Raw genomic sequence first — 23,295 nt, 5'->3', positions numbered from 1 at the left:
ATTTTTTATTAAGTTTATATGTTAAGGTACCTAAGTTTAGGACATTGAAAAATTTGGTAGATTATTAGTGGGACTTTTCTGATCCCTTAGATTATTATTTAATTAATTTATTATTTTAATAATGAATAACATATAAAAAAAAGTTTTAAATAAAATATATAAAAGAGAAGTTTAACATTAAAATTGAAATCTTAAGAAAATTACAAAGTTGAAAAAAAGAAATACCAAACATCATAATAAAAAAAAACACACACACAAACATTTATTCCAATACAAATAGGAACTTATAAATTATATGTTATGTGTAAGATGTCCAAATTTAGCCCAAATATTTTCAATCAAATCATTTTTTAAATGTTCATGGACTTGTCTATTCCGAACGCTCGTTCGACGATTAATTGTACTCACGATAGGTGAAGGCATATTGACGGAAAATGTAGCCACCTCCTCTCTTTCTTCAAATTCATGAATGTTGTCCTCAGTTTCTGATGATCGTTCATCTTCGACAATCGAGCTTTCGATTTGAAGAGATGGATTTGGAGATCAAGGCTTCGCCATCGCCATCGCCATCGCCATCGAGCTTTTGATTTTTTTTTTTTGATTTCGATTTCGGAATTCTCGAGGAGAACAACAACCGAACAACACGGATTCCATCGCCCACTCCCGTGCTGCCACGTCACCTACGGGACGAGCCCGAACAGCCCTTACTAAAGGCCCGTCCCACTCTCTTTTAATTTCTTTTTCATTTATTATCGACCCATTTAAAACAACGGAACGGACCTAAGGGCCCCCGATACCCATGCTCTGACAACTTGCCTCTAAATATATAATAAACAAACAAAATAACAACATTATACACATATTTTATAATATACATTTACACTAACATAAGGTTAGTAGGGGTGAGAAGCTAAAGTATGAAAGAGGTGGGGGCGGGGGGTGGTGCATCTGCATCCATAATTGTTTTCTTTCTTGCGAAATTGACATATTTTGTCACGTATATTTTAGGTGAATACATTATAATTTATAACTTGCACTCATAGAATTTAGATAAAGTCCAAAAGCAGATGTAAAATAAATTAAATCTATTTAAGAAGAAAAAAACTAATTTTAGACATTTTAGAAAATAATATAATTAAAAAATTTAAAGCCTAATTATATTTTTTAAAAATTAACCATTAAAATTCCGAACTAGAAAAATCGCAAAACAAAATAATATAAGCTCTAAAATTACTTAATTATGTTTTGAAATTTTCTAAAGAAAAAATTATAACAACTAATTTATCATCAGATTATGAAAACGACAATGCAACAACTTTTTTTATTTTTAAAAATATTTTTGTATTTCTAAAAAAAGTTCTTACAGTTAGCATCATATCATATTAACCAAGTGGTCTTCGCCTAGTGGTAAAAGGCTCACAGCTGTGAGTACCGCCCTGGGTTCGATTCTCCTTGGTCATCCGGAGCGTTTTAAGTGGTAAGAAAATGTGGATCCTGCGGGCCTCGTAATGATTAATCTATGGGGCTAGAAAACCTTTGGGATCACACTACACTACGGTTATCAGAAAAAAAAACTATCATATGCAATCAAACTAGAAAAACTTTAAAGTAATTATTAATTTTTATTTTAAAATACTTGAAAAAGTACAAATAGAACAGTAATAAATGATTAAAAAATAAGTAAACATTAAAATTATGGTGTTATTTCAAAATATTCATTAAAATAATTAACATGTCTTCATTTATTGTAATACTTTAATTTAGTATACTATATAGTAATATTTACTAATTTAATATAATGCATCCGTTAAAACATTTGTTTGGTTTTCTTTATTTTGAAAACATCTGTTGGTTTTGCTCGTATAGGTTTTGGTAGAGTGAAGAATGTTCACATCACATCCTTTATCTTTGATTGGCTCTATATAAGGAGAGATAACCAACCAAAGACAAGCCATAACACATGATTTAATTGAAACAAACCTTCTCATATCTCTGTTACGACTACTTTTAAATACAATCAAAAGAGCGAAAGAGAAAGACTGTTGATCTAAAGTTATTATCCAAGATGGAGGAAGTAAGGAAGAGGGGTTGTATGGAGAAGGCAAGGCCAGTCATTTTAGTTGTATTGTTGCAAGTAGGGCTAGCAGGAATGGATATTCTCTCAAAAGCTGTCCTAAACAAAGGCATGAGCAACTATGTCCTTGTTGTTTACCGTCACGCCGTTGCTACCCTGGTTATGGCCCCGTTCGCCCTCTATTTCGACAAGTACTCTCTACTTTCCCTTCTTTAGATCAGCTTATTTGACAAAAAAATTTAGCTTTTGGTTTATTGTTTCAAACTTTCAAGACCAAGATAGTAAAACATTTATCTAGTTTGATATACACTGGAAACTGAGTCTGCATTACTAGAGTGTTTACTGTTTACCGTGTGCGTTTCCATGTTGTGATATCTATTAGTGGAAAAAGTACACGAAAATTCAAAGAAACAATTGTGACATATTCAGCAAAACGGATTCTTTATTAAAGTTATGAAACGATTATGATCCGTTTATAGGTATTGATATTTTATTTGTGTGAGTTGCATAGACGAAGTGTGTTGAAAGCGTGAAAGTGGCAAAAAGAATGAGGCATGTGACGCAACTATACAATAAGAAGAGGTCGCTCATATGTTAAAAGACAAAACAAAACACCTGTAACGGTTTTATTTCTGGTTTTGTGGCTTTTGTCACTGTCATGCATTGAATGTGAATATTTCACATTTCTTGTAGTGTTTCTCTCCAAAGTGTATTGGTTAATCAACAAGTGGTTATGATTCAGTAATTATGATTATACTTTAGTAAATTTGACACATTAGAATAAGACTTCTTTTTACAACGGTTCTCATATGTAATGTGTTAAAACGATATGTAATGTGTTAAAATGGTTGACAATACTATTTTTATGCTTGATGATTGTGCGTTCTAAAGTAACTTTCTGGTTATGATGTTTATGTTGAGAACATTGTCTTTATGGTTTAAAATTAATTGTCAAGCTTTCTAATGTATTTAATGGTTTATGATGTAAAAAACAGGAAGGTGAGACCAAAGATGACTTTCATGATATTCTTCAGGATCACACTTCTTGGTTTACTTGAGTAATATTTTATTTTATTCTCTTCATTCATCCCACAAATGTCTCTTCTTTTTGTAGTTGAATCTGAGCTATTTTTCCTTTCATGTATTAATTTGAAATATAATAGGCCAGTGATCGATCAAAACTTATACTATCTGGGAATGAAGTATACGACGGCTACATTTGCAACCGCCATGTACAATGTCTTACCTGCGATCACTTTCATCCTTGCTTATATATTCGGGCTAGAAAGAGTGAAACTACGGTGCATCAGGAGCGCTGGTAAGGTGATTGGGACATTGGCTACAGTTGGAGGAGCCATGATAATGACTCTAGTAAAAGGTCCAGTTCTTGATCTCTTCTGGACCAAAGGAGCCTCTGCACCGAACACAGCTGGTACCGATATTCATAGTGCTATCAAAGGCGCAGTTTTGGTCACAATTGGTTGTTTCAGCTATGCCTGTTTCATGATTCTCCAAGTAAGGCAAATTTTCTTTTTGAAAAGGTCCAGTTATTGATCATTTATTAATTTACTTTTTATTATTTGGATACCGTTACAAGATGTGACTATGACCGACCCTAATCATTCATTTTATAAACGATTATAAAAATAATAGGAAAATATAATGAACCAGAACAGTCACATTTTTTTTTACTTTAGCGATTTATTTTGGTTATATATGAATCAATTTTGTCAGGCTGTCACGTTGAGAACTTACCCAGCTGAACTCTCACTCACTGCATGGATATGCCTAATGGGAACAATAGAAGGAACTGTCGTGGCGTTAGTGATGGAGAAAGGAAACCCTGGTGCATGGGCCATTGGTTGGGACGCTAAACTTCTTACCGTCACCTATAGTGTAAGTGTGACACCCGTCACCTCCTATATGGAGGACAGCGTGTCACCCCCGACGCGTCATCATACAACAATGTGACACCCGTCTCCCTGACACTAAGGACGACGGGCCACCAACAATATCCCGTAATATAAAAGCCCATAAACCCGACAACTCTCACCCAAGCCCAAATAAAATCCGAAAGAAAAGTCCAGTAGCACCAAGTCCGTCCAAATATCACATACTTGTTTGTCTCACCTGAAAAGGGGAAGAGTGAGGGGTGAGCGACAGGGGAATCGCTCAGTGAGGTATGAGATGCCACCCCGAAGTCCATGGACTCGGACATAGCACTCCGAATAAATATAATTTAATTATAATGCATGTCAAACACAGTACCTAAAGTACTCAAACAACAAACAATGGTCCTAGCGAGGTGCACACTCGCCGCCCACTAACAGGCCAAAACACTACCGAAAAGGTGCTCGGTTCATACACACACCGAAAAAGTGCTCGGTAACACACGCCCGTAGACGATTTATCGACACTTCAAGTCTACGGCTCAACCGGTCGACTAAAGTTGGCCGTGACCTCCATACAATCCGGCATACAGCAGTCCGACTCTGTATCCGTCTCCAAACAAAAACAATCCTAGCTAAGAATTTACATTAAGTGAAACAATCAATGTTGAATCCTCTAACCCCCTAGTTCCGGTTTATGCAAAGAACCTAAAACTAAACAAGCAATGACAGACTCGATTTCACACAGACGGAACACATTAGAAATAAATTATACTTATTCGAGGTCCTAAGCCGAATAAGAGGAGTTCGGGAATAGACCCTCACCTTAGCAACAATAAGAGGTGGTATCTATGAACTCCAGCTGCTCAAATGGACTCCAAATCTGAAATCAGATCGAAATTTCGAGTCAGAACGCCTTTCGAACGGTTTAAAACGGGTATTTACGGGAAAGTCAACTCGCTGGTCAAAGATTAATTATTTAACTAATTAATTAATTAATTAATTAATTAATTAATTCGGTTTTCCCTAACCGATTTCCAATTGATTTTAACCGACCGGTTTAACCTAACCGAATCGAAATCGATTTAAACCGGTCAAACCACCGGTTGACCGAGTCACCGAGTTGACTCACCGGGTTGACTCGGCCGAGTTGGCGAGTCGCCGGCGAGTTACCGGTGTCGGTCACCGGCGGCGTCGCGGCGGCTTACCGGAAAGTCAACGGCGGCGACGCGGCGGCAGCTTCCCGGCGGCGAACGGACGGTGGTCGGTCACGGCGGCTCCGGCGAACTTTGGTCGGAGACGGCAGCGCGTGGCCGGAACTCGCGGTGGCTCCGGCGGACGGCGGTGGCGCGTGTGTTTCACGCGCGCGCCGAGGCGAATCTTCGGGAGGCGCGTGCGGCTTCGTCCGGGCTCCGTTTGAGGCGTGGTTGGTGTCTACGGCTTCGTCTCGACGAGAGGAACACGATGATGGCCTTGGATGTACGAGATGATCAATGGTTAGGAAGTTATGGGTGATTTACTAAACGGAAACGAAAATGAGCTTAAGAAATGCGGTTTTCGGCGGTTACCTAGGGCGTTTATCGGTGGTGGCAAGCTGAACGTGATCACGGCACACGGTTGCTCCGGCGACGAGCTCAGGTGAGCTTTCTCTCTCTATCTCTCTTTCTTTCTCTCTCTCTCCCTCTCTCTCTCTTTCTCTTTAAAGAAGTTGGGGATGGTGGAGATGGTGGGAGTGGTGGGGATGGTGGAGATAGTGGGGATAGTGGAGGTGGGTCATTACAATTCTCCCCCACTTATAAGGAATTCGTCCCCGAATTCATGTCATAAGCTGACGTGCCCAATGTCATCATAGCAAAACCTCGAATACTAATCCTCGCTCGGCCTTTCAGGTCCCCTCCTGAGTCTTATCTCCCTCCCAACGAACTCGGACAAACACGGTCGACATTCCCCGAACTGTTTTCTCTTGATGATCCAAAATCTTCAATAGATGATAAGGTCCATAAAATCTTTATGAACTCACTTGACGTCAACTGCAAAATAATTATAGCGCCTTCTCAACTTTTGCAATGCTGTCATATGAACCAAGTCCTAGAAGGCTGATATATTGCTGATAAAGTAACTGCAAGCAACTAATCCAATCCACTCCAGTGCAGGATACAATTCCATGTGTCTCGGTTTAAGCTCCTTTATCTTCTGAGTCTTAGGCCCCTCTTGAAATGTCCTTATTTTCAGGTATATTAAGTCGCCCATATGTAGCTCCAAATATTTATGGCGCTTAGCTGCATAAATCTTCTGACGTCATGGGATTCCGAAAACCCATCATTGAGCATTTCCATTTGCTCAGCCGCCTTTTGAACCATTAATACTTTTAACTCATGTCGCTCCCCCACTTTGGTCCAACAAAGTGGTATACTATAAGGTCTACCATAAATAACCCTTGTATAGTAATTTTTTTTTTTTTTTTTTTTTTACTCGAAAGATAATTGTCGATGTAGGCAAACTCTGGTAAAGGTAGATGGTTTCCGAAATTCCATCCCACGCAATCTCTGAACATATCATTTAAGTTCTCAGTAGTCCTCTCTAACTGACAATATGTCAACGGGTGATAAGATGTACTCATATGATCTTTGTCCCAAGTGCCTTCCGAAAGGCTCTCTGAAATGTAGATGTGAACTTCGATTCCCAATCTGATACAATTTTGACATCCATGAAACTTCCCAAACTCAATAATGTAGGTCTGCTCCAATTGATTAGCCCTGATTATCTTCTTAATTACTTAGGAAATGGGCTGACTTGGTAAGTCTATCCATGACTACCCATGTGGCATCCTTTCCACATATGGTGATTTAAAATCCAATAACAATGTCCATAATCACCATGCCTCATTTCTACTCCAGCAAAAGCAAGCTCAAAAATTACATGATAGATGACCGATCCTCTGTTATTGCCATATAACATGTCTGGCACCGCGACGTAATGTAGTTACAAACATCTTCATACTACACCAATTATAGTTAACTCTTCATATCTTTGTACCCTTTGGTCTTCCCGATGGGTAGAGAAACACGAGTGATATGTTTGTTGTAAGATTCCTTTTCTTAACAACTTATCGTCCAACACACAAACTCGGTTTCAGTACAAGTATATCCTGCTCAAAGCTGTATGATATCCAATACTCCCAATCTCGATCTGTTCAACCAAATCCATAATGCTAACTCGTGCTTGTGTATCCTCCATACCAAAACTGCCTGCTCCAAGCCTTAAGGCCATATGTCTTTCCTTTGACAGTAATAACACACAATCTGAGACTAGCAAGTCTCCCAATAAGCTCTTAAATCTTTTTGGTTCTCGATATGCCGCTCATGTTCCTACCCAAGGCATTTGTCACCTGGTTGTCCTTCCAGATGGTATGCGATATCCAAACTGTAGTCTGCTACAAACTCAATCCAACTGCACTGTCCAAGTACAAGTTTTTAATAAATGAAGATAAATTTCACATTCTAATAATCCCAGAGAATCTGAATTTCCTTCCCGTACAATTACGATTTCCAAAACGATAACGCAAATACCACTACAGCCTCTCTGGCGTGATGCATATGAATGACTTAATCCTCATACCTTAATTTAAATCCAATCCAGTATCTGACACATCACAGTAAGCCTCAGCCTCAGTAGAACCCAAAACTGGTGTCTTCATTAGTTGTGCTTCAATTCAGTGAAACTCCTCGAACAAAAATCTATCCAGCCACACTTTACGTCTTTACATGTAGACCGCGTCTTTAACATTACTATACCGGTGAAACCCTTGATGAACTTCCAGTAGAACACTATTAACCCAAAAAGAACGGCAGATCTTTGTAGCGCTCTTAGGTTTCGACCTCCCCGAAACGGTATTAATCTTCTTTTGATCCATCAAAATTCTGCTTCCAAAACCATGTCAGCCAAAAATACAACATTCCTCTGCCAGAAGCTACACTTCCTCAACTTAGCGAACAACTGATGCTCTCCAGGCTTATCCAACGCAATCCGCGAAATGCTCACAAATCTCCTTTCTTCTCCAAAATAAATCAGGATGTCATCGATGAATACAATCGCACACCTATCCAAATGTTCATGAAAACGTCATTCATATCTTCATGAATGCAACAGTGCCTTTGTCGAGCCAAATGGTATCACTGCGTCCCATAATATCCATAATGTATACAAAAATTCACATTCAGTAGATACTCTTCAAATATAGTAATCTGATGGTGTTCTGATGCCATGTCAACCTTCAAGAACTATAAACTTCCTATAAATAATCCACTAATTCATCAACGCGCGGAAGCGATACTTATCTTTAATGGTCACTTTGTTCAGACCTTTGCAGTCGATACAAAATTGAAACTCCCACCTTTCTTCTTTACAACAACAATGATGATATTCCCCACGGTAAAGTATCCGGTCTGATAAAACCCTTGTCTGATGAATCTTCAACATGCTCTTTCAGCTTTGTCATCTCTGTTGGTGCTAATCGGTATAAAACTTGTGAAACTGGTGTTGTTTGCTCCAAACAAATCGCAAGAGTTTCTCATGTGTCATGTGGTGACCGTTCCAAAGGTCACAAATATATCCTCATACTATGCAATAACCGGAAGATCCTGTAGCTCATGTTGTCCATCAGCCTTAACCATCGAGATGGTAGTCACAAATCTCTATGTCCTTGTATCCCATAAAGTCAAAAATCTCTATGTCCTTGTATCCCATAACTCCTCAGTATGTAGCATGCATGCACTAACAACTTCCATCTGCTCCAGCAATCAGAACTCTTGCCCTCAGGCAATCCAACACTACTTGATGCCGTGACAATCAATCCGTCCCAAGGATAACATCGTAAAAACGTAGCTCCATCTCTGATGAATATCCGAACAAATCGGCCCTCCAAGCATAACTGGTACACTGCGATGGATATAAATAGCTCCCAATGTCCTATGTCAGTTGTCCAAACTGACACATCTCTGAAACGATCAACACTGCCAAAATTGGTAAACATACCAAAGTGTAACTCCAACACCCACACAACGCAAGCTGCTGCACCCCAATTCAAAAGCGATCTCCACGAGTTCACAAAACAAATATATCTCCAAAATAGTCAATATACTCGTACACACAACAACACATGCCAACCAATGGCTCATACCACACACCACATAATCTCCAGTAACAAAACTCGTGGAACGATTGCTTGAAGTGGGCTGGTGGCAGAAACGTCACATATCCACTCCTGGATAGCCTCGAAATCATGACCGAAGAAACTGATAACTCCCGAGAAAACTGACGAACTTGGACTTCACGCAACTGCTGAACATCTGTCGAGAACCTTGATAGTCGAAGGACGAATGACGATGATTTTACTCATCGTCATAGAAAGAGACATTTGAGTTAGTAATTACTGGACAGAATGGTGCTAAAAGAATTTCGAAATGTATAAATAAATATATAGTTTTTTTTTTTTTTTAAGTTGAAAACCGATGAAAACCGAATCCCCTGACCGCCATCCCGGACGGAACCGGGATGGAACCCGCTCTGATACCAAATTGTGACACCCGTCACCTCCTATATGGAGGACAGCGTGTCACCCCCGACGCGTCATCATACAACAATGTGACACCCGTCTCCCTGACACTAAGGACGACGGGCCACCAACAATATCCCGTAATATAAAAGCCCATAAACCCGACAACTCTCACCCATGCCCAAATAAAATCCGAAAGAAAAGTCCAGTAGCACCAAGTCCGTCCAAATATCACATACTTGTTTGTCTCACCTGAAAAGGGGAAGAGTGAGGGGTGAGCGACAGGGGAATCGCTCAGTGAGGTATGGGATGCCACCCCGAAGTCCATGGACCCGGACATAGCACTCCGAATAAATATAATTTAATTATAATGCATGTCAAACACAGTACCTAAAGTACTCAAACAACAAACAATGGTCCTAGCGAGGTGCACACTCGCCGCCCACTAACAGGCCAAAACACTACCGAAAAGGTGCTCGGTTCATACACACACCGAAAAAGTGCTCGGTAACACACGCCCGTAGACGATTTATCGACACTTCCAGTCTACGGCTCAACCGGTCGACTAAAGTTGGCCGTGACCTCCATACAATCCGGCATACAGCAGTCCGACTCTGTATCCGTCTCCAAACAAAAACAATCCTAGCTAAGAATTTACATTAAGTGAAACAATCAATGTTGAATCCTCTAACCCCCTAGTTCCGGTTTATGCAAAGAACCTAAAACTAAACAAGCAATGACAGACTCGATTTCACACAGACGGAACACATTAGAAATAAATTATACTTATTCGAGGTCCTAAGCCGAATAAGAGGAGTTCGGGAATAGACCCTCACCTTAGCAACAATAAGAGGTGGTATCTATGAACTCCAGCTGCTCAAATGGACTCCAAATCTGAAATCAGATCGAAATTTCGAGTCAGAACGCCTTTCGAACGGTTTAAAACGGGTATTTACGGGAAAGTCAACTCGCTGGTCAAAGATTAATTATTTAACTAATTAATTAATTAATTAATTAATTAATTAATTCGGTTTTCCCTAACCGATTTCCAATTGATTTTAACCGACCGGTTTAACCTAACCGAATCGAAATCGATTTAAACCGGTCAAACCACCGGTTGACCGAGTCACCGAGTTGACTCACCGGGTTGACTCGGCCGAGTTGGCGAGTCGCCGGCGAGTTACCGGTGTCGGTCACCGGCGGCGTCGCGGCGGCTTACCGGAAAGTCAACGGCGGCGACGCGGCGGCAGCTTCCCGGCGGCGAACGGACGGTGGTCGGTCACGGCGGCTCCGGCGAACTTTGGTCGGAGACGGCAGCGCGTGGCCGGAACTCGCGGTGGCTCCGGCGGACGGCGGTGGCGCGTGTGTTTCACGCGCGCGCCGAGGCGAATCTTCGGGAGGCGCGTGCGGCTTCGTCCGGGCTCCGTTTGAGGCGTGGTTGGTGTCTACGGCTTCGTCTCGACGAGAGGAACACGATGATGGCCTTGGATGTACGAGATGATCAATGGTTAGGAAGTTATGGGTGATTTACTAAACGGAAACGAAAATGAGCTTAAGAAATGCGGTTTTCGGCGGTTACCTAGGGCGTTTATCGGTGGTGGCAAGCTGAACGTGATCACGGCACACGGTTGCTCCGGCGACGAGCTCAGGTGAGCTTTCTCTCTCTATCTCTCTCTTTCTCTCTCTCTCTCCCTCTCTCTCTCTCTCTTTAAAGAAGTTGGGGATGGTGGAGATGGTGGGAGTGGTGGGGATGGTGGAGATAGTGGGGATAGTGGAGGTGGGTCATTACAATTCTCCCCCACTTATAAGGAATTCGTCCCCGAATTCATGTCATAAGCTGACGTGCCCAATGTCATCATAGCAAAACCTCGAATACTAATCCTCGCTCGGCCTTTCAGGTCCCCTCCTGAGTCTTATCTCCCTCCCAACGAACTCGGACAAACACGGTCGACATTCCCCGAACTGTTTTCTCTTGATGATCCAAAATCTTCAATAGATGATAAGGTCCATAAAATCTTTATGAACTCACTTGACGTCAACTGCAAAATAATTATAGCGCCTTCTCAACTTTTGCAATGCTGTCATATGAACCAAGTCCTAGAAGGCTGATATATTGCTGATAAAGTAACTGCAAGCAACTAATCCAATCCACTCCAGTGCAGGATACAATTCCATGTGTCTCGGTTTAAGCTCCTTTATCTTCTGAGTCTTAGGCCCCTCTTGAAATGTCCTTATTTTCAGGTATATTAAGTCGCCCATATGTAGCTCCAAATATTTATGGCGCTTAGCTGCATAAATCTTCTGACGTCATGGGATTCCGAAAACCCATCATTGAGCATTTCCATTTGCTCAGCCGCCTTTTGAACCATTAATACTTTTAACTCATGTCGCTCCCCCACTTTGGTCCAACAAAGTGGTATACTATAAGGTCTACCATAAATAACCCTTGTATAGTAATTTTTTTTTTTTTTTTTTTTTACTCGAAAGATAATTGTCGATGTAGGCAAACTCTGGTAAAGGTAGATGGTTTCCGAAATTCCATCCCACGCAATCTCTGAACATATCATTTAAGTTCTCAGTAGTCCTCTCTAACTGACAATATGTCAACGGGTGATAAGATGTACTCATATGATCTTTGTCCCAAGTGCCTTCCGAAAGGCTCTCTGAAATGTAGATGTGAACTTCGATTCCCAATCTGATACAATTTTGACATCCATGAAACTTCCCAAACTCAATAATGTAGGTCTGCTCCAATTGATTAGCCCTGATTATCTTCTTAATTACTTAGGAAATGGGCTGACTTGGTAAGTCTATCCATGACTACCCATGTGGCATCCTTTCCACATATGGTGATTTAAAATCCAATAACAATGTCCATAATCACCATGCCTCATTTCTACTCCAGCAAAAGCAAGCTCAAAAATTACATGATAGATGACCGATCCTCTGTTATTGCCATATAACATGTCTGGCACCGCGACGTAATGTAGTTACAAACATCTTCATACTACACCAATTATAGTTAACTCTTCATATCTTTGTACCCTTTGGTCTTCCCGATGGGTAGAGAAACACGAGTGATATGTTTGTTGTAAGATTCCTTTTCTTAACAACTTATCGTCCAACACACAAACTCGGTTTCAGTACAAGTATATCCTGCTCAAAGCTGTATGATATCCAATACTCCCAATCTCGATCTGTTCAACCAAATCCATAATGCTAACTCGTGCTTGTGTATCCTCCATACCAAAACTGCCTGCTCCAAGCCTTAAGGCCATATGTCTTTCCTTTGACAGTAATAACACACAATCTGAGACTAGCAAGTCTCCCAATAAGCTCTTAAATCTTTTTGGTTCTCGATATGCCGCTCATGTTCCTACCCAAGGCATCTGTCACCTGGTTGTCCTTCCGAGATGGTATGCGATATCCAAACTGTAGTCTGCTACAAACTCAATCCAACTGCACTGTCCAAGTACAAGTTTTTAATAAATGAAGATAAATTTCACATTCTAATAATCCCAGAGAATCTGAATTTCCTTCCCGTACAATTACGATTTCCAAAACGATAACGCAAATACCACTACAGCCTCTCTGGCGTGATGCATATGAATGACTTAATCCTCATACCTTAATTTAAATCCAATCCAGTATCTGACACATCACAGTAAGCCTCAGCCTCAGTAGAACCCAAAACTGGTGTCTTCATTAGTTGTGCTTCAATTCAGTGAAACTCCTCGAACAAAAATCTATCCAGCCACACTTTACGTCTTTACATGCAGACCACGTCTTTAACATTACTATACCGGTGAAACCCTTGATGAACTTCCAGTAGAACACTATTAACCCAAAAAGAACGGCAGATCTTTGTAGCGCTCTTAGGTTTCGACCTCCCCGAAACGGTATTAATCTTCTTTTGATCCATCAAAATTCTGCTTCCAAAACCATGTCAGCCAAAAATACAACATTCCTCTGCCAGAAGCTACACTTCCTCAACTTAGCGAACAACTGATGCTCTCCAGGCTTATCCAACGCAATCCGCGAAATGCTCACAAATCTCCTTTCTTCTCCAAAATAAATCAGGATGTCATCGATGAATACAATCGCACACCTATCCAAATGTTCATGAAAACGTCATTCATATCTTCATGAATGCAACAGTGCCTTTGTCGAGCCAAATGGTATCACTGCGTCCCATAATATCCATAATGTATACAAAAATTCACATTCAGTAGATACTCTTCAAATATAGTAATCTGATGGTGTTCTGATGCCATGTCAACCTTCAAGAACTATAAACTTCCTATAAATAATCCACTAATTCATCAACGCGCGGAAGCGATACTTATCTTTAATGGTCACTTTGTTCAGACCTTTGCAGTCGATACAAAATTGAAACTCCCACCTTTCTTCTTTACAACAACAATGATGATATTCCCCACGGTAAAGTATCCGGTCTGATAAAACCCTTGTCTGATGAATCTTCAACATGCTCTTTCAGCTTTGTCATCTCTGTTGGTGCTAATCGGTATAAAACTTGTGAAACTGGTGTTGTTTGCTCCAAACAAATCGCAAGAGTTTCTCATGTGTCATGTGGTGACCGTTCCGAAGGTCACAAATATATCCTCATACTCTGCAATAACCGGAAGATCCTGCAGCTCATGTTGTCCATCAGCCTTAACCATCGAGATGGTAGTCACAAATCTCTATGTCCTTGTATCCCATAAAGTCAAAAATCTCTATGTCCTTGTATCCCATAACTCCTCAGTATGTAGCATGCATGCACTAACAACTTCCATCTGCTCCAGCAATCAGAACTCTTGCCCTCAGGCAATCCAACACTACTTGATGCCGTGACAATCAATCCGTCCCAAGGATAACATCGTAAAAACGTAGCTCCATCTCTGATGAATATCCGAACAAATCGGCCCTCCAAGCATAACTGGTACACTGCGATGGATATAAATAGCTCCCAATGTCCTATGTCAGTTGTCCAAACTGACACATCTCTGAAACGATCAACACTGCCAAAATTGGTAAACATACCAAAGTGTAACTCCAACACCTACACAACGCAAGCTGCTGCACCCCAATTCAAAAGCGATCTCCACGAGTTCACAAAACAAATATATCTCCAAAATAGTCAATATACTCGTACACACAACAACACATGCCAACCAATGGCTCATACCACACACCACATAATCTCCAGTAACAAAACTCGTGGAACGATTGCTTGAAGTGGGCTGGTGGCAGAAACGTCACATATCCACTCCTGGATAGCCTCGAAATCATGACCGAAGAAACTGATAACTCCCGAGAAAACTGACGAACTTGGACTTCACGCAACTGCTGAACATCTGTCGAGAACCTTGATAGTCGAAGGACGAATGACGATGATTTTACTCATCGTCATAGAAAGAGACATTTGAGTTAGTAATTACTGGACAGAATGGTGCTAAAAGAATTTCGAAATGTATAAATAAATATATAGTTTTTTTTTTTTTTTTAAGTTGAAAACCGATGAAAACCGAATCCCCTGACCGCCATCCCGGACGGAACCGGGATGGAACCCGCTCTGATACCAAATTGTGACACCCGTCACCTCCTATATGGAGGACAGCGTGTCACCCCCGACGCGTCATCATACAACAATGTGACACCCGTCTCCCTGACACTAAGGACGACGGGCCACCAACAATATCCCGTAATATAAAAGCCCATAAACCCGACAACTCTCACCCAAGCCCAAATAAAATCCGAAAGAAAAGTCCAGTAGCACCAAGTCCGTCCAAATATCACATACTTGTTTGTCTCACCTGAAAAGGGGAAGAGTGAGGGGTGAGCGACAGGGGAATCGCTCAGTGAGGTATGAGATGCCACCCCGAAGTCCATGGACTCGGACATAGCACTCCGAATAAATATAATTTAATTATAATGCATGTCAAACACAGTACCTAAAGTACTCAAACAACAAACAATGGTCCTAGCGAGGTGCACACTCGCCGCCCACTAACAGGCCAAAACACTACCGAAAAGGTGCTCGGTTCATACACACACCGAAAAAGTGCTCGGTAACACACGCCCGTAGACGATTTATCGACACTTCAAGTCTACGGCTCAACCGGTCGACTAAAGTTGGCCGTGACCTCCATACAATCCGGCATACAGCAGTCCGACTCTGTATCCGTCTCCAAACAAAAACAATCCTAGCTAAGAATTTACATTAAGTGAAACAATCAATGTTGAATCCTCTAACCCCCTAGTTCCGGTTTATGCAAAGAACCTAAAACTAAACAAGCAATGACAGACTCGATTTCACACAGACGGAACACATTAGAAATAAATTATACTTATTCGAGGTCCTAAGCCGAATAAGAGGAGTTCGGGAATAGACCCTCACCTTAGCAACAATAAGAGGTGGTATCTATGAACTCCAGCTGCTCAAATGGACTCCAAATCTGAAATCAGATCGAAATTTCGAGTCAGAACGCCTTTCGAACGGTTTAAAACGGGTATTTACGGGAAAGTCAACTCGCTGGTCAAAGATTAATTATTTAACTAATTAATTAATTAATTAATTAATTAATTAATTCGGTTTTCCCTAACCGATTTCCAATTGATTTTAACCGACCGGTTTAACCTAACCGAATCGAAATCGATTTAAACCGGTCAAACCACCGGTTGACCGAGTCACCGAGTTGACTCACCGGGTTGACTCGGCCGAGTTGGCGAGTCGCCGGCGAGTTACCGGTGTCGGTCACCGGCGGCGTCGCGGCGGCTTACCGGAAAGTCAACGGCGGCGACGCGGCGGCAGCTTCCCGGCGGCGAACGGACGGTGGTCGGTCACGGCGGCTCCGGCGAACTTTGGTCGGAGACGGCAGCGCGTGGCCGGAACTCGCGGTGGCTCCGGCGGACGGCGGTGGCGCGTGTGTTTCACGCGCGCGCCGAGGCGAATCTTCGGGAGGCGCGTGCGGCTTCGTCCGGGCTCCGTTTGAGGCGTGGTTGGTGTCTACGGCTTCGTCTCGACGAGAGGAACACGATGATGGCCTTGGATGTACGAGATGATCAATGGTTAGGAAGTTATGGGTGATTTACTAAACGGAAACGAAAATGAGCTTAAGAAATGCGGTTTTCGGCGGTTACCTAGGGCGTTTATCGGTGGTGGCAAGCTGAACGTGATCACGGCACACGGTTGCTCCGGCGACGAGCTCAGGTGAGCTTTCTCTCTCTATCTCTCTTTCTTTCTCTCTCTCTCCCTCTCTCTCTCTTTCTCTTTAAAGAAGTTGGGGATGGTGGAGATGGTGGGAGTGGTGGGGATGGTGGAGATAGTGGGGATAGTGGAGGTGGGTCATTACAGTAAGATTCATACATGTCCCAGTAAATTAGTGATTCATGGACGGTATTGTAAGTTAATTATGACAATAAGTGAAAAGTTTTAAACGTAAAACGAATGCAGGGGATAGTGTGCTCTGGGATTGGTTATTATGTTGGAGGAATAGTGATGAAAACCAAAGGTCCTGTGTTTGTAACAGCTTTTAGTCCTCTAGGCATGATCATAGTAGCGATTATGTCGACCATCATCTTTGCTGAGCAGATGTACCTGGGAAGGTAAGCTAGATACCAAACAACATGGGGCCAAAGTTTTCATAATAAAGATTAAATTAAACTTATTGAAAAGATCTTTTTCTTTGGCAGGGTTCTTGGTGCAGTTGTTATATGTGCTGGGCTCTACCTTGTGATATGGGGCAAAAGCAAAGATTATAAGTATCCATCCACACCGCAAATAGATGGTGAATCAGCACAACCCAGTGTGCAGCTATGTAGAAACGGACAGGATGGTGTAGAAACACTCTAACTATACAATATGAAACACAAATGTTTTGCATTGAGGAGTCGGAGCGTATACCAATTTCATATGTTCTCCACTATGTTTCAGAATATAGGATATAATTGCTAACTACCATGAAAGGAAAATAATTGTCTGGGATGCGAGAAAAATATGATGTAACATTTGGATTTATGGAATATGAATATGATGTAGCATACATCGCTATCCCAAAAGGCTTTGGTTTTCTAGTTTCCTTTTCCATAGTTATGTTAGTTTCATTTTCTGTTTTTAATTATGTTTCGTTTGTCCTTATCCCTAGCATCTTTAGGACTTTTGATTTGCTATATATAGTGATCTCTTGGATTTGTGAGAGACACCTTTGATTTGATATTAATATAAACTTAGAGTTTTGGTTTTAATCCACTCTTGATCCTTAGTTTCTGGCCATTCTTTGAGAATTCAACAGATTTTAAGAAGACTTAGTTAACGGGCATTCACAGAATTCAACGTTATCTTCGCGTTATCGGTTACTAACAGATACTTCCGCTTCGTCGGAATATAATTATTACACTGTATTTGCTATATCAAGATTGTTTCCCTACCCGTAGTCCAGTACTACATAAAATCTATTGACAATGAAAACCTGTCCTTTGCAGCAGCAAGTGTAAACCTTAAGTATTAGAATCAAATCCTTGGATCACACACATGAATACGTAACCGAACATTAGAAGCTTCCAAAACAACTCATCAGACTTGAAAACTCCGAAAAAACTGTTAGCAAAAAAAGAAAAAAAAAACTCCGAAAAAGCTAGTGAGATACAGTTTTTAACTAATAGCAAGAGTGCAAGACAGAAGAGAACGAACGATTTGGGCTTTGATGTTAAGGCCCATTATAAAGTTAATTTCTCTCTCTTTTTCCTTTTGGAATTTGGACTAAGCGGATGTATTCAATTGAGAGTTTTAGGTGATTTGTGTCAAAATGACAAATCCACTGTTATTGAAACATGAATTTTAAAAAGTCATTTAAAATCTAGTGTTATTGAATTTGACATTTTATAAAATACTCTGAAATCCACCGTTATTGAAAATATTTTAAGTTGTAGAGTTCTAAAGTTTTCAAGTGATTTTAGAGTGTTTGGGTGGAGTTTCTTAGGTAAAAAAATCAAAACTCAAATCTCATGGTTTTAGGTGATATTCTAGAATAGTTTAACAAAAATCATTTTATTCTATGCAATTCTTTAAAATCATCTAAAACCTCATTAAAAATTAAATCACCACAAATTTTAGATTGAATACACACTCCCCCTTAATGTTTTGTCTATATGCCAACACAGATAACAATTGTAATAAAATTAGTCATTTTACTTTACACAAAATCAAAAACAAACCCCCACAGCTTATAAACTAAAAACTATTATTTTTACACCATAAATTAGCTAATATTAAAATTATTTAACAATCTTGCTTTACTACTATGACACAGAAGACGGTCAATTCGACGACGTGGAGGAAGAAGAAGTCTCCGGCGACACGGGAACTTTCCTAATGATACGACGAAATTGTCTAGCTCCAAAGACAACCGAAGCATGGCAAAGAACAACCTTGTTCAGCTCGGCTTGTATGGTGAAAGGTAAAGTCTGTCGCTCCGTCATCGACTCGGGCTGTTCTGCGAACGTCGTCTCCGAAGAAGCAGTCCACAAGCTCGCCCTCACCACCGAAAACCACCCCACCCATATCGCTTTCTATGGATGCAAACTGGCGCCGAGGTTTATGTTTCGAAGAGAACCCTTATATCATTGTCCATTGGCTCTTTCTATAAAGACACAATTTGTTGTGATATCGCCCCAATGGACGTTTCTCATATCATCCTTGGGCACCCATGGCAATACGATCAAGAGGTTATTCACAACGGTAAGACAAACACGAACTCTTTCATGTTTGAAGGCCGGAGGATCACGCTGCTACCGTCCCCTGAGACAGATCGCGTGCCGCCTAAGGAACTAAACCCGTCTAAACCAAACCTGCTCATCGTTTCCAAGTCACAATTCAACGAAGAGCTGCGCGAGACTTCTCAGATATTTGCTTTAGTCGCAATAGAGACAGAAAAATCTGTGTCACTACCAATTCCTGCAGAATTTTTACCTATCATCGAAGAGTTTCACAAACTCTTCCCGGACGAACTCCCTGCGGGATTACCACCACTTCGGGATATTCAGCACCATATTGATCTCGTACCTAATACAGTTCTACCTAATCGCGCACATTACCGTATGAGCCCCGAAGAACATGAGGAACTACGGAGACAAGTCGAAGCCTTGTTGCTTAAAGGTTACGTGCGCGAGAGTATGAGCCCCTGCGCAGTGCCTTCTCTACTTATTCCAAAGAAAGATCGATCATGGCGTGTGTGTGTGGACAGTAGAGCAATCAACAAGATCACTACACGGTATCGATTTCCGATTCCCCGCTTGGACGATCTACTTGGCCAAATCGGAAAAGCTTCGATCTTTACCAAATTGGATCTTAAAAGTGGATATCACCAAATTCGGATCAGACCGGAGGATGAATGGAAAACTGCTTTCAAGACGCATGAAGGATTATTTGAATGAGTAGTCATGCCCTTCGGATTGTCGAATGCGCCAAGCACGTTCACGAGAGTTATGAATCAAGATTTACGGCCATTTATTGGGAGGTTTGTAGTCGTTTATTTTGACGACATTCTTATCTTCAGCAACACAATGGTGGACCATCTAGAGCATCTCCGCGAGGTGTTACTCGTCCTCCGCAGGGACAAGCTGTTCATCGCCAAACAGAAGTGTGAGTTTGGTACGAACGAGGTTTTGTTTCTCGGTTACGTGGTCTCCGCGGACGGCTTGCGGGTGGATCCACAAAAGGTCGAGGCGGTCGCAAGCTGGCCAACACCAACCACGATCTCTGAAGTTCGTAGCTTCCACGGCTTGGTCTCTTTCTATCGGCGATTCATTCACATTTTCAGCTCCATTATGTCGCCAATAACAGACTGCATGAAGAAAGTGTCGTTCTCATGGAACGATGAAGCCTCTGCGGCTTTCACATTGATCAAGAACAAACTTACTACGGCTCCCATCTTAGTCTTGCCTAACTTTGACGTTCCATTTGAATTACATTCCGATGCGTCGAAACTTGGGATTGGCGCGGTTTTGAGTCAAGGTGGACGTCATGTGGCGTTCTATAGTGAGAAGTTGGCTGGTGCGCGGGCTCGGTACAGCATGTATGATATCGAGTTCTATGCGATAGTTCAATCTATCAAACACTGGCGCCATTATCTGGCACATAAAGAGTTCGTCTTGTTCACCGACCATGTGGCGTTAAAATATTTAGGAACGCATGACAAAATATCATCGCGACATGCGACTAGGACAGCTTATCTACAGCAGTTTACATTCGTCATTAAACATCAATCGGGTAAACTCAATAGAGTTGCAGACGCCCTAAGCCGTCGGCATGCCTTGGTCTCTACACTACGGGTCTCTGTTCCGGGTTTTGAATGTTTTGCAGACCTTTACCCGTCGGATCCGTTCTTCTCGGCCATATTTGCAGACCTTACGGCTGGTGTGCGTTCGGAGTTCTCTCTGGTGGATGGGTTTGTATTTAAAGACAATCGCCTTTGTGTTCCTGACTGCAGTATGTGGCTACAGATTATACAAGAACTGCATTGTGAGGGACATGTGGGTCGGGATAGGACGTTGAAACTCGTCACCGATTCTTACTTCTGGCCAACGTTACGACTTGATGTGGAGAGATTCGTGACTCGCTGCACGACATATCAACAAGGCAAAGGGCAAGCCTCCAACGCTGGCCTTTATTTGCCATTATCGGTGCCGACGCAACCGTGGAGCAACATCAGTATGGACTTTGTCCTTGGCCTCCCACGAACCCAACGTGGCAATGATTCAATCTTCGTGGTCGTCGATAGGTTCTCAAAGATGGCATTTTATTCCGTGTAGAAAGACAACAGATGCCGTGCAAATCGCTCAGCTATTCTTTCGCGAGATATATCGGTTGCATGGTCTTCCTATCTCAATTGTTTCCGACCGTGACTCTAGGTTCATCAGCCACTTCTGGTATTCCCTTTGGAAGTTGTTCAAAACCAGTTTGAATATGAGCTCAGCGTATCATCCTCAGACTGATGGTCAAACAGAGGTCGTCAATCGCAGTTTAGGTAATATGTTGCGGTGTTTGGTTGGTGATAATCTTCGCTCTTGGGATTCTCTTCTTTGTCAAGCGGAGTTCGCTCATAATCATGCCAACAATCGCAGTCTCGGGTTCAGCCCTTTCAAGGTTGTGTATGGTGTCGTCCCGCGGGGGCCCTTAGCGTTAACAACCCTGCCTCAACCGGGGGAGTTTCACGGCCGAGCCATGGAGCTTGTGGACGAGATAACTGGCATACATGCCAAAGCACATGACAATTTGCAGGGTACAACGATCAAGTACAAACGTGATGCCGATAGAAAGCGTCGAGAGGTCCATTTTCGGGTTGGCGAGTACGTGTGGGCAGTTCTAACCAAGGAACGTTTTCCGGTGGGACAGTATAATAAACTGAAACCTCGCAAGATAGGTCCCGTTGAGATTGTGCAGATGATCATAGGTAATGCCTATCGGCTTGCTTTACCTTCCCATGTCAACACCGCCGACGTGTTTAATGTTCGCCATTTGTTCAAGTACGAACCGGATGATGATACTCTGGCGGGATTCGTGGACGACTCCTTCTTAGGGGGGAGACCTGATGTAGCATACATCACTACCCCAAAAGGCTTTGGTTTTCTAGTTTCCTTTTCCATAGTTATGTTAGTTTCCTTTTATGTTTTTAATTAGGTTTCGTTTGTCCTTATCCCTAGCAGCTGTAGGACTTTTGCTTTGCTATATATAGTGATCTCTTGGATTTGTGAGAGACCTTTGATTTGATATTAATATAAACTTAGAGTTTTGGTTTTAATCCACTCTTGATCCTTAGTTTCTGGGCATTCTTTGAGAATTCAACAGATTTTAAGAAGGCTTAGTTAACGGGCATTCGCAGAATTCAATGTTATCTTCGCGTTATCGATTACTAACAGTTACTTCCGCTTCGTCAGAATATGATTATTACACTGTATTTGCTATATCAAGATTGTTTCCCTACCCGTAGTCCAGTACTACATAAAATCTATTGACAATGAAAACCTGTCCTTTGCAGCAGCAAGTGTAAACCTTAAGTATTAGAATCAAATCCTTGGATCACACATATGAATACGTAGCTGAACATTAGAAGCTTCCAAAACAACTCATCATACTTGAAAACTCCGAAAAAGCTGTTAGCAAAAAAGAAAAAAAAACTCCGAAAAACTAGTGAGATACAGTTTTTAGCTAATAGCAAGAGTGCAAGACAGAAGAGAACGAACGATTTGGGCTTTGATGTTAAGGCCCATTATAAAGTTAATTTCTCTCTCTTTTTCCTTTTGGAATTTGGACTAAGCGGATGTATTCAATTGAGAGTTTTAGGTGATTTGTGTCAAAATGACAAATCCACTGTTATTGAAACATGAATTTTAAAAAGTCATTTAAAATCTAGTATTATTGAACTTGACATTTTATAAAATATTCTGAAATCCACCGTTATTGAAAATATTTTAAGTCGTAGAGTTTTAAAGTTTTCAAGTGATTTTAGAGTGTTTGGGTGGAGTTTCTTAGGTAAAAAAATCAAAACTCAAATCTCATGGTTTTAGGTGATATTCTAGAATAGTTTAACAAAAATCATTTTATTCTATGCAATTCTTTAAAATCATCTAAAACCTCATTAAAAATTAAATCACCACAAATTTTAGATTGAATACACACTCCCCCTTAATGTTTTGTCTATATGCCAACACAGATAACAATTGTAATAAGATTAGTCATTTTACTTTACACAAAATCAAAAACAAACCTCCACAGCTTA

At 41.3% G+C, this 23,295-nt stretch overlaps 1 protein-coding gene and 1 long non-coding RNA gene across 9 annotated transcripts; one reads left to right on the top strand and one right to left on the bottom strand.

Moving 5' to 3' along the window:
- The first annotated feature begins 1,838 nt into the window (after positions 1-1,838).
- LOC106427702 (WAT1-related protein At2g37460-like) lies at positions 1,839-17,593 on the top strand. Its single transcript, XM_013868419.3, has 6 exons — positions 1,839-2,265; positions 3,070-3,132; positions 3,238-3,589; positions 3,809-3,970; positions 16,974-17,125; positions 17,213-17,593. The coding sequence occupies exons 1-6, from the start codon at positions 2,066-2,068 to the stop codon at positions 17,370-17,372; spliced, it is 1,089 nt and encodes a 362-aa protein (XP_013723873.1). The 5' UTR covers positions 1,839-2,065; the 3' UTR covers positions 17,373-17,593.
- Positions 3,192-16,892, bottom strand: LOC106427703. 8 transcript variants are annotated; one of them, XR_007321261.1, is made up of 8 exons: positions 16,661-16,892; positions 16,225-16,564; positions 15,918-15,975; positions 10,737-15,333; positions 10,354-10,411; positions 5,172-9,769; positions 4,789-4,846; positions 3,738-4,204 (listed from the first exon to the last, which is right to left on the bottom strand). It is a non-coding gene; the product is annotated as an uncharacterized LOC106427703 (long non-coding RNA). The 8 variants fall into 8 exon arrangements; XR_007321255.1 differs by having other exon boundaries at positions 16,301-16,564; XR_007321254.1 differs by having other exon boundaries at positions 5,172-5,435; positions 5,532-9,769; positions 16,301-16,850.
- Positions 17,594-23,295: the final 5,702 nt, after the last annotated feature.

This window comes from Brassica napus, chromosome C3 (assembly GCF_020379485.1).
Source record: "Brassica napus cultivar Da-Ae chromosome C3, Da-Ae, whole genome shotgun sequence".
In the NCBI taxonomy this organism is placed as follows: domain Eukaryota; kingdom Viridiplantae; phylum Streptophyta; class Magnoliopsida; order Brassicales; family Brassicaceae; genus Brassica; species Brassica napus.
Note: the sequence above shows the minus strand (reverse complement) of the source record. Positions and strands in the feature narration are given on the sequence as shown.

Bases quoted from the DNA above. Each gene is read 5' to 3' on its own strand.
- LOC106427702 (XM_013868419.3), top strand. From the start codon at position 2,066: ATGGAGGAAGTAAGGAAGAGGGGTTGTATGGAGAAGGCAAGGCCAGTC. The intron at 3,590-3,808 runs GTAAGGCAAATT...CAATTTTGTCAG, and splicing joins CCTGTTTCATGATTCTCCAA to GCTGTCACGTTGAGAACTTA. The intron at 3,971-16,973 runs GTAAGTGTGACA...AAACGAATGCAG, and splicing joins TTCTTACCGTCACCTATAGT to GGGATAGTGTGCTCTGGGAT.